The 12558-nt window shown below is 42.9% G+C and overlaps 2 protein-coding genes across 3 annotated transcripts in view; one reads left to right on the top strand and one right to left on the bottom strand.

Annotated features, from left to right (window-relative positions):
- Window positions 1–8785, bottom strand: part of slc33a1 (solute carrier family 33 member 1) — a 50312-nt gene extending 41527 nt beyond the window's left edge. Inside the window, exon 1 of the mRNA XM_073041065.1 lies at window positions 8686–8785. The gene's annotated coding sequence lies outside the window, so the exon portion shown is untranslated. The remainder of the gene's footprint in view (window positions 1–8685) is intronic.
- gmps (guanine monophosphate synthase) overlaps window positions 1–12558 on the top strand; it is a 48116-nt gene that overhangs the window by 6698 nt on the left and 28860 nt on the right. Inside the window, exon 1 of one of the 2 annotated variants that reach the window (XM_073041061.1) lies at window positions 8800–8945. The exons of the other annotated variant lie outside the window; for it this stretch is intronic. Coding sequence (XP_072897162.1) covers window positions 8919–8945 — 27 coding nt within the window. The 5' untranslated portion in view covers window positions 8800–8918. Of the gene's footprint in view, window positions 1–8799; window positions 8946–12558 lie in introns of those variants that run through there. 2 annotated transcript variants of the gene reach the window in all.

Raw genomic sequence — 12558 nt, 5'->3', positions numbered from 1 at the left:
CTTGACTTGGATTAAAGTGAGGGAGAGTTGCGCAAATCGTCAGCCTCACTCTCTCGTCCCGACCTATCTGTATTCAGTTGCAAGACGGAGTCGAGATGGCTGGAGATAAGTCGGGATGCAGTGGATGGCCAGCAGTCTCCTACGTGTCTCACTGTGCCCTGATTGCGCTCCACAATGCTTTGTTGGGTCTGCCTTTTCACTCGTTGGACCGCCAAGTGGTGGTCTCCTCCGCGTAGTCCGCCGAATTCAGTTTTCGCATGCGTTGGTAGACAAGCCCTAACTCACCGAGGGTTTGAGGCCCAACAGCTACCCTCACCAGGTTTTGCCGGCCGGTCGAAGCCGTTGCCCGGGGTGTGGCCGCTGTTGCATGCAAACAGCTACGAGGAACCACTGGTGAGAGCTGAGTGTCAGGTGAGGACTAATGCAGATGAACTACTCAGAAGAGTACGACGTGTTCCCCGTCAGTGGTACTACCTCTCCCTGACACTTCGTACACCCCTCAGGCTCCTGTAGCTCCTCCTTGATGGTAGCATTGAGAAGAGGGGCTGTCCTGGGTGATAGGGGTCCCCTTTTGAAAGTGTCCTTGATACTGGTGATGCTAGTGCCCACAGTGGAGCTAGCTAAGTTCACAACTTCCTGCAGCCTTGTCTGATCCTCTGCAGTGCCCCTCCCCAATACCAGATGGTGATGCACAGTGAACACAGTACATTTGTAGAAATTTGCAAGTGTCTTTGGTGACATGTCAAGTCTCCTCAAACTCCAAATGAAATCTAGTAAATGTCATGCCGCCTTTGTAATTGCATCAGTATGTTAGGCCCAGGATAGATCTTCAGAGATTTTGACACCCAGGAACTTGAAACTGTTTACCCTTTCCACTACTGATCCCTCGATGAGGATTGGTGTGTGTTCCCTCGACTTACCCTTCCACAGTCAATTCCTTGGTCTTACTAATTTTGAGTACAAAGTTGTTGTTTTGGCACCACCCAACCAGCTGATCTACCTCACTCCTGTATGCCTCCTTGTCACCATCTGAAATTCTGCCAACAATGATTTACAGGTTGTGTTTGAACTGGCATCCACCGATTCTGCTTGGAGGTTGGAGTACTTCAGTTTACAGAATTAAGCCTACTTCAAGTATTGACTGTTTTATCTCCATGTTTAATCATTCAGTTTCCTTAGTGTAAGTCTTTATGTCTGTCAATGTACAGAACCTTGGTTTACTCTTTGTCCTTGTATAAACAGCTTTCGCTGCTCTTTAGGTCTCTTCCCATACCTAATTCTAATCGTCTAACATCCATCTTTGAAAATCTAGCAGCTGTCATCATGGTACATTTTTGTGTTATTTCCCTCATTAAAAATCATTGTTGCTTAAGATTCCATTCTCAGCAGATGCAAACATATTCAGGTAATACCGTAAAACACAGGAACAGTATTAGGCCATTTGGCTCATCAAGTCTGTTTTGCCATTCAATTTAGTTTCCCTCTCAAATACTTTCAACTGTCTTCTCCCCAGAACCTAATCAAAAATATATCAATGTCTGCCCTTAAATATTCCCAATGACTTGGCCACCACAGCTGTCTGTCGAAGTCCACTGGTCTACTTTTATAAAATCCCTTCCTAACTATGAGGATATGTTATCAGTACATCTCTAGCAGTGGCTTGGCGCCCTTCCTTCACATTATCATCTTTTCCCTATCATTGTACTCTCATGTTTAGCTTTCCAACATGTTTCAAATAGCAAAAAAAATGTATATTGTGGAAATACTAAAAAAAACAAAAAAATGCTTGAAATACTCACTAACCAGGCAACATCAGTAGAAAGAGAAAATTAACTAATGTTTCAGATTTCATTTTCCAACAGAATTGCGAGAATTTAAAAATCAAACTTATTCAGGTTGCAGGGGAGGAGGAAATATGAAATGAACAATAGGAATGGTATGATAGGGTGGAAACAAAGACTATCCTCTCTTATCAGATTCCTTCCTCTGCAGCCCTTTACCTTTCCTATCCACTTGGCTTCACGTATCACTTTCTAGCTACCCTCTCCCCCCCCCCCCCCAACCTTTTTATTCTGTCAACTTAAGACCATAAGGTATAGAAGCAGATTTTGGCCATTAGCTCATCAAGTCTGCTCTGCCGTTTCATCATGGCTGATCCAATTTTCCTCTCAGCCCCAATCTTCTGCCTTCTCTCCATATCCCTTCCTACCCTGATCAATCAAAAATCTATCAACCTCTTCATCAAATATGCATAAAACTTAGGTCTCCACAGCTGCCTGTGGCAAACAATTCCACAGACTCACTTCTCTCTGGCAAAAGAAATTCGTCCTCATCTCCATTCTAAAAGGATACCCCTCTATTCTGTCATTTGGTCTTAGACTCTCCTACCATAGGGTACATGTGTCATTTGGTCTTAGACTCTCCTACCATAGGGTACATCTTCTCCACATCCACTCTATCAAAGCCTTTCACCATTCGATGGGTTTCAATGAGGTCACCCCTCATTTTTCTGAATTCCACTGAATTCAGGCCCAGAGCCATTAAATGCTCTCCGCATGACAATTCATTCAATCCTGGAATCATTTTCATGAACCTCTTTTGAACCCTCTAGAGTTTCAACACATCCTTTCTAAGATAAAGGCCCCAAACTACTTACAATGCTCCAAGTGAGGCCTCACCAGTGCTTTATAAAGTCTCAACATTACATTCTTGCTTTTGTATTCTAGTCCTCTTGAAATGAATGCTAACATTGCATTTGCCTTCCTCACCACAGACTCAACCTGTAAATGAACCTTTAGGGAATCCTGCACCAGGACTCCCAAGTCTCTTTGAACCTCAGGTTTTTGTATTTTCTTGCTGTCTGTACTTCAGAAGTTTTCCATTCTTAACCTTTTCCTTATTGAATTCATCTGTGTTGTTTCAATTTTGTTGTCTCAAGCTCATCTGACTGATCTGTGTCAACTTCTTGCTCAAGGCTCAAGCAGTACAGTACTGCCTAATAGCTCTTACCCCAGACATGCCCTAGGTATTTTGCTTTCATTTCCAACTCAGACTGGTTCAAACCAGATCAGCCAAACACTGGGCCCAGACCACTAGATCATAGGCTGTTCCTTCTACAAGCCTGCAATTTTATATAATAAAGAGTTCCTTATCTGAACTCTTGGTGTCAGGTTTAGTAGATCATTAGCAGGAAACCCATTGTGTCCATGTTCAGTTGTTCTGATTAAGGATACATCCACACTAGACCGGATAAATCCGTAACCAAAGCTTTTTCTCTTCGTTTTGATCCTCCGTCTATACTGAAACAGCGTTTTCCTCCCCCAAAAACAGAGCTTTTCTAAAACGCCCTCCAGAGTGTATAAATTTGAAATCGTCATTGGGCAAGATTAGTGTGGACGGGGTAACCGGAGAGTTTTAAAAAATGCTGTCAAGACGTGCCGGAACAGATGGTGGCGGCAGCACAGCATTTCATTGTTTTCTTGAACACAACCCCCTATACAACCTAACAATTTCAGAACAGATGGCAACGAGACTCAAGCCAGAAGAGATAGAAATGTACTCACCAAATACTTTGACCCATAACTTACGGAATAAATAAGTATACTCACTTTGCCCTGTTTTCTGTCCCTGCTTGTATGAGGGTGGTTTATGCAAGTACTTCTCTAACAATAGATGTGTAACAGCCTACTGTAACATTGTATGGAAATACAAGATAACACTGATGCAGACATGTTTTATACATTTAACAAGGTGCTTTATTAATGCAACAGCGTTAGTCAGTTTTTCAATGTTCTTCATCAGCCGGGTCATACTGTCCATGAGCTCCCTGTCGGGTGCCTCCATACGCTCCAGTATTTGGTTTTTTCAGTTTTAAGTCCTCCTGCGCGAGAGCCAACAACTGTCGGTCGTTTGGCAATTTCTTTTAAAGTTTTTCTAGTCTGTAACTGCACAAACGTGCACTTTCACAGCAAGATTCAACACCAAGCATGTCGCTTGTTTTCTGTAGATGTGTCTTGTGCATGCCCAGTAGGGGGAGATTCACCCAAATATCCGTTTTAATGTGGACAGAGGTATTTTCAAAAACGCTTGGTGTGGACACCTGTCGTTTTTATGCGAAACCGGCGTTTTCAAAATTATCCTGTCTAGTGTGGACGTAGCCTTAGTTATTCCTGAGAAAGAACCAGTTCATCAAACAATACACAAAATGAATTGTTTGAATTTTAAAGGACAGTTTCAGAAAATGTTAGTCTCTGTTCCTGCAACCACATGGCAAGGACAACGATTCCTGCTTTGACAGTTTCCACTGCCCTTGCCTTATTCCTGTAAACTACTTCTAGATTTTATTTCTTTCTGGCCAACATCCTCTGTCCATATATTTGGACATCTCAATGGGTTTAGTACCTGCTTTGTCAGGTAGTACATGCTGCCCTGATTCTGTGACCCTCTCTGTCCCACTCAGGGAGACAATTTATTGTAATACTGTGTAACATTAAAAAAAAGTGGTTTAAGAGTGCTGAGCTATTAGGGTATAATAGCTTCAGGACTTCAGGCATGCTAGGAGCCACACTCACATCCCCATTTACATCTATGGAGCTGTAGTGGAGCGTGCATCAAGCTTCAAACTCCTTGGTGTCCACATTTCCAAGGATCTCACCTGGTCCCTGAACTCCTCCATTCTGATCAAAAAGGCGCAACAGCGCCTTTATTTCCTGAGGAACATCAAGAAAGCTCACCTCTGTCCCAGGATACTGATGAACTTTTACCGCTGTACCATTGAGAGCATACTCACCAAATGCATCTCAGTGTAGTATGACAATTGTCCCATATGAGACCGCAAAGCACTCCAGCGTGTGGTGAAAACTGCCCAGCAGATTATCGGCATCCAGTTACCCACCATTGAGAACATCTGCCATAAATGCTACCTGGGCAGGGTGAAAAGCATTATCAAGGATGCATCTCACCCTAACCGTGGGCATTTTACTCTCCTCCCATCCAGTAGGCACTACAGGAGCCTCCGCTCCCACACCAGCAGGCACAGAAAGAGCTTCTTCCCTGAGGCTGTGACCCTGCTGAACCTCACATCACAGTGCTAAGCAGTATTGCACCCATATTGTACTGTCTCAGTACTTTTATATTTGTGTGCTGTGGCACTTTTTATTCACAGTTATTTTGTAAATAACACTATTCTTTGCATTTCTGGTTAGATGCTAATTGCATTTCATTTGGCTTTGTATCTGTACTCGGCACAATGACAATAAAGTTGAATCTAATCTAATATGTGTCATCTCGTAATCTGGGAAATCTGCTGACCAGGTACCACCAAAGTTCAGAGCGTTCCAAATAACTGGAGTCTTACCATGCCATTCTACTTATTAATAAAAATATAGCTCATTTACAGCACTAAGCTAAATAATCTGTTTCAATCAGTTGGTGTTGGTTTGCCTTCTATGTGAGCAAGGATTTTTTCATACGTACTCACCCTCATCCTTTCAACAACTTTTTCTCCATCTATATATTCAGTTTAATTGTCAATATTTACATAGTTTCTGTTTCATCCAACCCCGAGAGGTGAAATCCATAATCTGCTTTACTTGCCTGACATTTAATTTTACTGTGCAAACTTCATCCTTAGTGCACCAATGAGTGGAATTTGATTATTTATACAGTTAAACAACAGGAAACCACACCCTACTTCACTGCAGTTGTGCTAGCTAAGGATCAAATACACTCTCCCATCTTTCGCAACCCACAAAATGCTGGAGAAACTCAGCAAGTCATGCAGCATCTGTGGAGGGGAATAAACAGTAGACAGTTCAGGCCAGGACACTTCATCATGACTGGAAAGGAAGGGGACAGTAGCCAGAATAAGAAGGTAGGGGGAGAGGAAGGAGTACAATCTGCATTTACTGCTGAAACCAGGTGAGAGGGAAGATCTGTGGGTGGGGATGAAGTAAAATCTGGGAGGTGGAAGAGGTAAGGAGCTAAAGAAGAGGATAAGGGAATGAGGAGGTGTAACAGAGGGAGGAGATAGGCAGGTGAGGAGAAGAGGGGTGAACCAGAATGGGAATGGAAGAAGAGATGGGGGTGGGGATTACCAGAAGTTAGTGAAATCAATGTTCATGCCATTAGAGGTCGGAAGCTACCCAGATGGAATATGAGTTGTTGATCCTAAAAACTGAGTTTGGCCTCCTCTTGGCAGTAGAAGAGGCAGACATATGGGAATGGGAAGGCAACTTGGAATGGATGGCCACCAGGAGGTCCTGCCTTTTGCTGTGAATGAAATGAAGGTGCTCAATGAAGTGGTCCCCTAATCTACGTTGGGTCTCATCAATGTAGAAGAGGCCACACTGGGAACACAGGACACAATAGTTGACTCTCACAGAAGTGTCACCTCACCTGAAAGGACTGTTTGAGGCCCTGAATGTTGGTGAGGGAGGAGATGTCAGAGTAGGTGTAGCACTTATCAGTCTTGTATGGGTAAGTGGCAGGAGGGAGATCAATGGGGAGGGACAAGTGGACAAGGGAGTCACATGGAGAGTAATCCTTACAGACAGCGAAGAGGAGAAAAGTGCTCAGTGGTAGGATCCTGTTGCAGATGGTGGAAGTTACAGAGAATGATGAGCTGGATAAAAAGGCTCATGGGATAGTCGGTAAGATCAGGGGGAATCCTGTTCCTGTTAAAGCAGTGGGAGGATAGGGTATGGGTAGACATGTGGGAAATGGAGGAGATGTGGTTGAGGGCAGCACAATGGTGGTGAAGGGAAACCTGATTCTTTGAAGGAGGACAACTCAGATGTTCAGGAATAGAAAACCTCATCCTCAGAACAGATATGGTGGAGATGGAGGACCTGAGAAAAGGGAGTAACATTTTTACAAGTGACAGGGTGGAAAGAGAGTCAGTAGGTTTGTAAAAGATATATGTCAATAGTCTGCTTCCAGAGAAGGAGACAGCGAGATTATAAAGGGGAGAGAAGTGTCAGAGATGGATGAAGTAAATTTGAGGTCAGGGTGGAAATTGGAGGTAAGGTTGATGAAATTGATGAGTTCAGCATGGGTGGAAAACAGGAAGCAGCACCAACGTAACATAAAAAGAGTTGTGGTGCGTTACCAGTGTAGGCTTGGAATACAGGCAGGCATAGTTGGTGCCTATGTAAGTTCCCATGGCTACAACTTAGGCTTAGAGAAAGTAAAAGGAGCCAAACGAGAAATTGTTACCAGACAGAGAGTAGGAGTGGTGGAGGGCAACTGTTAGTCCAGCTGTCCAGAAAGAAGCAGAGAGCATTAGGGCTTTCCTGATGGGGGATAGAATTGTATAGGGACTGGATGTCGAAAATGAAAATGAGGGAACTTAAAATGATTGAAGTAATCAAAAGTGTTTGAAGTGTCACAAAAATAAATCGAAAGGGACTGAACCAAAGGGGAAGAATGGAGTTGAGTTATGCAGACATGAGCAGGCAGAAACACTAGACCTACAAGGAATCAGGTTTGTGGATCTTGTGTAGAAAGTGGAAGTGAGCAGTGCAGAGTTGGTGACAGTGGATGGGAGATCTCCAGAGGTGATGAAGTTGGTGATGGTGCAGGAGGCAATAGCCTGATGCTCATTAGTGGGGTCCTGTTCAAGGGATAAGTAAGAGGAGGTGTTACTGCTTGGCCTCAGCAAGATAGAGGTCAGTTTGCCAGACTCCAACAGCACACCCATTGTCAATGAGTTTGATGGTGAGGTTGAGAATTGGTGCAGAGAGAGCAGTGCATTCAGAGGGGGTGAAGTTTGAATAGGAAAGAAGAGTGCAGAAGTTGAGATGGTTAATGACTCATCTTCTCATTGGAAACCCATCTTTTGTCAATTCTGCCATTCCCAGTAGCCAGTTAACCTACCAATTGGCACATCCTTGGGTTGGAGTGGAAGCCTCTCTGGCCACAGGGTTATGTGCAATCTCCACACAAACACCACTGGAGTTCAGGACTAACTCAGGATGGCTGGGCCTGAAAGTTTGCAATATGTGTCATTATGCTACCCAATAAAAACTTGAGAAAGTAACAGTGAATTAATAGCCATGAAGAGATTGAAATAGGAGTGAGAAAAAAACTAAAAGGTTACAACTAAAATGTAGTGAAGTTTAATACATTGGTAACAATGATTGCCTATGGAATATATCCTGGTTATAATTCTTCAGCTGAGTCATTATATTGTATTTTATTTGTATTTATTCAGCAATTTCAACGCTTTGTTTAAACTCGGGAAGAGAATGATAATGAGATCTTTAGGGAAAGCTCATGGTGAAGCAGGGCCAATCATTCAACAACCTGAGGATTGCAAGGTTTTTAATTAAAATTAACTGTCTCTTTGATTGAAATAACTTATGTCTTTTTTCCCCACTGTGGGCATAGTCAACGATTTTGATTGAGGATTCCAGCTTCCATAATTAGCTATACAATTTTTCCAGCAAAGAATTCATTGGGAAGTTGCAAAATACCCCTTTTAGTTTCTGGCTTGTAAGGTAAAATGGGGTAAATCACTCGTACCATAATTGTATGAAATTAAGAGTGTGTGTTGTAACTTTGCAGCTTTTTAACGAATTCTGGCTCATTCTTTGTTCAAATCCATTATTCAATCGTCGTGTCGAACGTAAGCAAGTTAAATTGTATATTTGATGCAGAAAATAGGAATTGTAAGCAATAACTTACGACGTGAGGATTGCGAAACTCAATGCCCTCCCCTACAAGACGTGTAGGTCTCGCTGAATGGCCCTTCCAGCGGGTCGGCGGTCCGGAGCGCGGACTGGGGAGGGGGCGGAGCCAGCACTGCGCGGTGCACTATGGGCTAGTCTCGCATTGTCGGCGCGAAAGCTGCACTGAGTGCGAGTGAGGAGTAGTGTCGCACGCGTTTGTGGCCACTGCCGGACTCTGGGGCGACATCGATGGCGCTGTGTAATGGCGATTCCAAGGTTAGTCTGGGCTGGGCCTGCTCCTCCTCACTGCGGGTCGAGAAGTGGGCCAGCGAGGTGCCGTTCTGCCAGCTTCAGTGGAAGCCGAACCTGCGGCCTAGAGGTCTGGGCGCTACACTCAAAAATTGTGTTCACTTATTTGGCTTGGGCTGATCAGCGTCATGCCGAGGCCGCAGGGTAATTGCATTGCTTGGTGTATTTTAATCATGGTATAACTTGTGTTACTGTACAGTGGAGTTCGGTTAGTTTGGGTTTGGGGAGTGAATACACCCATCAGCCAGGACCTGTGAAGTTGCGCCCTTAACATTGTGCTTCAAGCCCTTGTAAAGTGGAGCCATACTTCTGTTTAGACGGTGGGGATGGTGGATGTTGAGGTGCGAGAGATCGGAGTGAATTTGTGCCTGATCTCTTAATCCTCAGAGGTTTAATGATGACCATTGGTCTGGTGATTGACCGTTACCGCAGTGATACATTGCAAGTCTTGGGAGGACAGTACGAATAATAAATAATTTCGTAATCGGGACGCCTTTTAAAAGGGGTATCATTTCGCGCTGTGGATTTTAAAGTGTTTATGTTTGATTGTATGCATATATATGTTTTAAAAGCACTAGATAGAAAAATGTTTTGCCATATGGAATCCTCATTCAATGTTGGCAGTTGTTTTTTGCAAGTCAACAGTATTTACATCTTAGTCCATGCTACCTTAGTCTATGCTACCATTTGAACTTGTGCAACTTCTCAGAATTCCCATCAATCCCACTCACATTTTTCTCCCCCCTCCACCTTTGCTTATTAATTTACACACTTCTGCTGTCTCCTCACAATGAACATCAGGTTAACTCAGAAGCATGACTTTGAGATGTGGAGAAACTAGCTCTTGGAGAAAACCCATGTAGAATGTACAACTCGGGCCACTGGAGCTGTGCAGCTTTGGTACTTTGCTGTTGTGTTGCCCATTAGGATTCAAGAGAAGTGGGGCAGCGAAAAGTCCAAAGGTTAAACCTAAACTGAGATCAATTTGTTGTTGCAGCTAGTTCAAGTTTCTTGCTATTCAGCCGTACACCTGTATACTACCAAACAAAACAATATTCCTCCAAATCAAGGTGTACAACAGAGTATAACTCTCACACAAGTAATGTTTCCAGCAATAAGCTAACAAATAAGAATGTGCATTTATGACACAGGCTTAAAAAGTAAACAGTAAAAAGTAAACACTGCTGGCACTTCATTTGTATGTGATGAGACTTGGGTGCTGCAGGCAGTTCAATAGTCTCATGGCTATTGAAGGAAGAGAGTTGGAAGAGGTTTGTAGAATAAATGTGAATTCACCATTGCTATTTTGAATAGACTTAGTTGGTACAAGTGGCAGAAAGCGTGGATTCATAAATAAAGATGAATTTGCCAAGTTATTTCTGTAAAGTTTAACTATTGTGCTGATTAGCTATCTTCCTGTATCTTAATGTTCAAAATTCAACGTTCCTGTCACGAGCATTATAACAATGATCCATTGTTCATAATGATGAAGGTAACAAAAATTCAGAGCAAGTCAGACAGCAACTAAACAAAATCTGAAAGTTATTATCTGCATTACTTAGTTATTTTACATTCTTGAGAGTTAAGTCTGCCAAGCCCTTCAGAAGATCGCTAATTCATTAAGCCAGTTTAAAAGCATGTTGCTTAAAGGGAAAATACAAACTGCCAATTGCAGTGATTGTGATTCAGAAGAGAATCTAGAAGTTTTGTGTACAACATGCAAACATCGCTGTGTGTCGTTGGCATAGTCTTGGTTCTTGGTTATTGATGTTGAGTGAGGTTGTTGGCTCTGACACCACTCAACCAGCTGATGTATTTCACTCCTGTATGCCACCTCATCGCCACCTGAAATTTGGCAAATTTATAAATGGTGTTTGAGCTGTGCCTAGCTCAACAGTTGTGGGTGTAGAGTGAATATAGCAGTGGGCTAAGCACGCATCCTTGAGTGTTGGTTGTCAACGAGGAGGAGATGTTATGTAGAGTCTGCACTGACTGTTCGTCCAATGAAGTCAAGGATCCAGTTGCAGTGGGAGGTATAGAGCCCAAGGTTAGGAGTTTATTGATTAAAACTGAGGGAATGATGTTGAATGGTGAGTGTATTCAGTAAGCAGCAGCCTGACATGGATATTGTTGTCCAGGTGATCCAAGGGTGAGCGGAGAGCCATTGACATTGCATCTGCTGTAGACCTGTTGTGATAAGCAAATTGCAGAAAGTTCAGGAACTTGCTTAGGCAGGAGTTGATTTTACTTAATGACATAGAGTGGAATCAGCCCTTTGAGCCACGCTGCCTAGTACGTAGTCCCCCAATTTAATCCTAGCCCAAACTTGGGACAATTTCCAATGATCATTTAACCTACTAAACTAGTATGTCTTTGAACTCTGGGAGGAATTCAGTACATCAGGAGGAAACCCATGTGATCACAGGAGAACATACAAATGCCTTACAGACGGCAGTGGGAATTGAACCCAAATTGCCTGTACAGTAGTGGTCGCCAACCAGTCGATCGTGATTGACCGGTCGATCTTTGAGACTTTCCCAGTAGATCCTGAAAAAAAGAAAAATAAATACACAAATACATTATGCCTGATAAACCTTTCGATGCAAATATGTAGTAACTTCTACTTTGAAAAAGGATCACTCGACAAGCTTCATGCCCAAAATAACAACTTTATCTAGGACGGTAAAATGATATTTGCATACGGAGGTTTTCACTAATGCGCACTGGGCAGAAAAGACTGGAAGGAAAACCCCACAACCCCGGAAGCAATCTCTCTTTACGAACAGTTTTCTGTAGTGGGAGTATTGCTATATTACCATAATCCTAATTGGTATTAATTTATATTTATAATGCTCACATTACAACACTTCTCCCCCTTTAAATTCCAGCATTCCCCAAATGTAAAGGAAAGGGAAACAAAAACAGTGGTGTCATTAGCTAGCGTACCTCTGAAACTTATACTAGTGTCTCAGTAACAGTTTACCAATACCAGGAAAGTTGAGGAACTGAAATCGGGATTGAAGGCCTAGCAAACATGCTGCTCAGAGGACATGGATAGACAAGTGTTAAAGGACTTGTCACACTGTGAATGTTTTTCACGACAGTTCGATGAATCCCAGGATGTAATGCAAACAGCTCAGCTTGAATTTGTCAGAATGGCTTTCCAGGATTTTACAACAAAGGAGGACTTCCTCACTCTTTTGCAATTAGAGGAGAGAACGAGAGGTGATGATATTTACAATGAGTTTTTAAAAAAGTTTGTGAAAATGACATCCCCATTCATAAACTGGTGGCAATTACTACTGATAGGGCCCCAGCAATGCGCAGTGTGCGCGTTGGTTTTATAGCACTGTGCTGTAATGACCCTGATTTTACCGACTTCCTGGATTATCAATGTGTGCTTCATCAGTAGGCCTTGGCTGGGAAGGTCATGGACTTTTCTCATGTAATGACACTGGTGGTCAAACTGATAAACCTGATTCAAGCAAAAGCGCTTCAGCATCAGCTTCAAGGTGTTATTGGATGAGCTTGATGCTGCTATGGCCTGTTTGATATGCTAGTTACAGTGTTTTCTTGGTTG

The sequence above is a fragment of the Hemitrygon akajei genome, chromosome 3, assembly GCF_048418815.1.
Source record: "Hemitrygon akajei chromosome 3, sHemAka1.3, whole genome shotgun sequence".
Taxonomy (NCBI): domain Eukaryota; kingdom Metazoa; phylum Chordata; class Chondrichthyes; order Myliobatiformes; family Dasyatidae; genus Hemitrygon; species Hemitrygon akajei.
The sequence above is the reverse complement of the archived record's forward strand: the minus strand, read 5'-3'. Positions and strand labels throughout refer to the sequence as shown.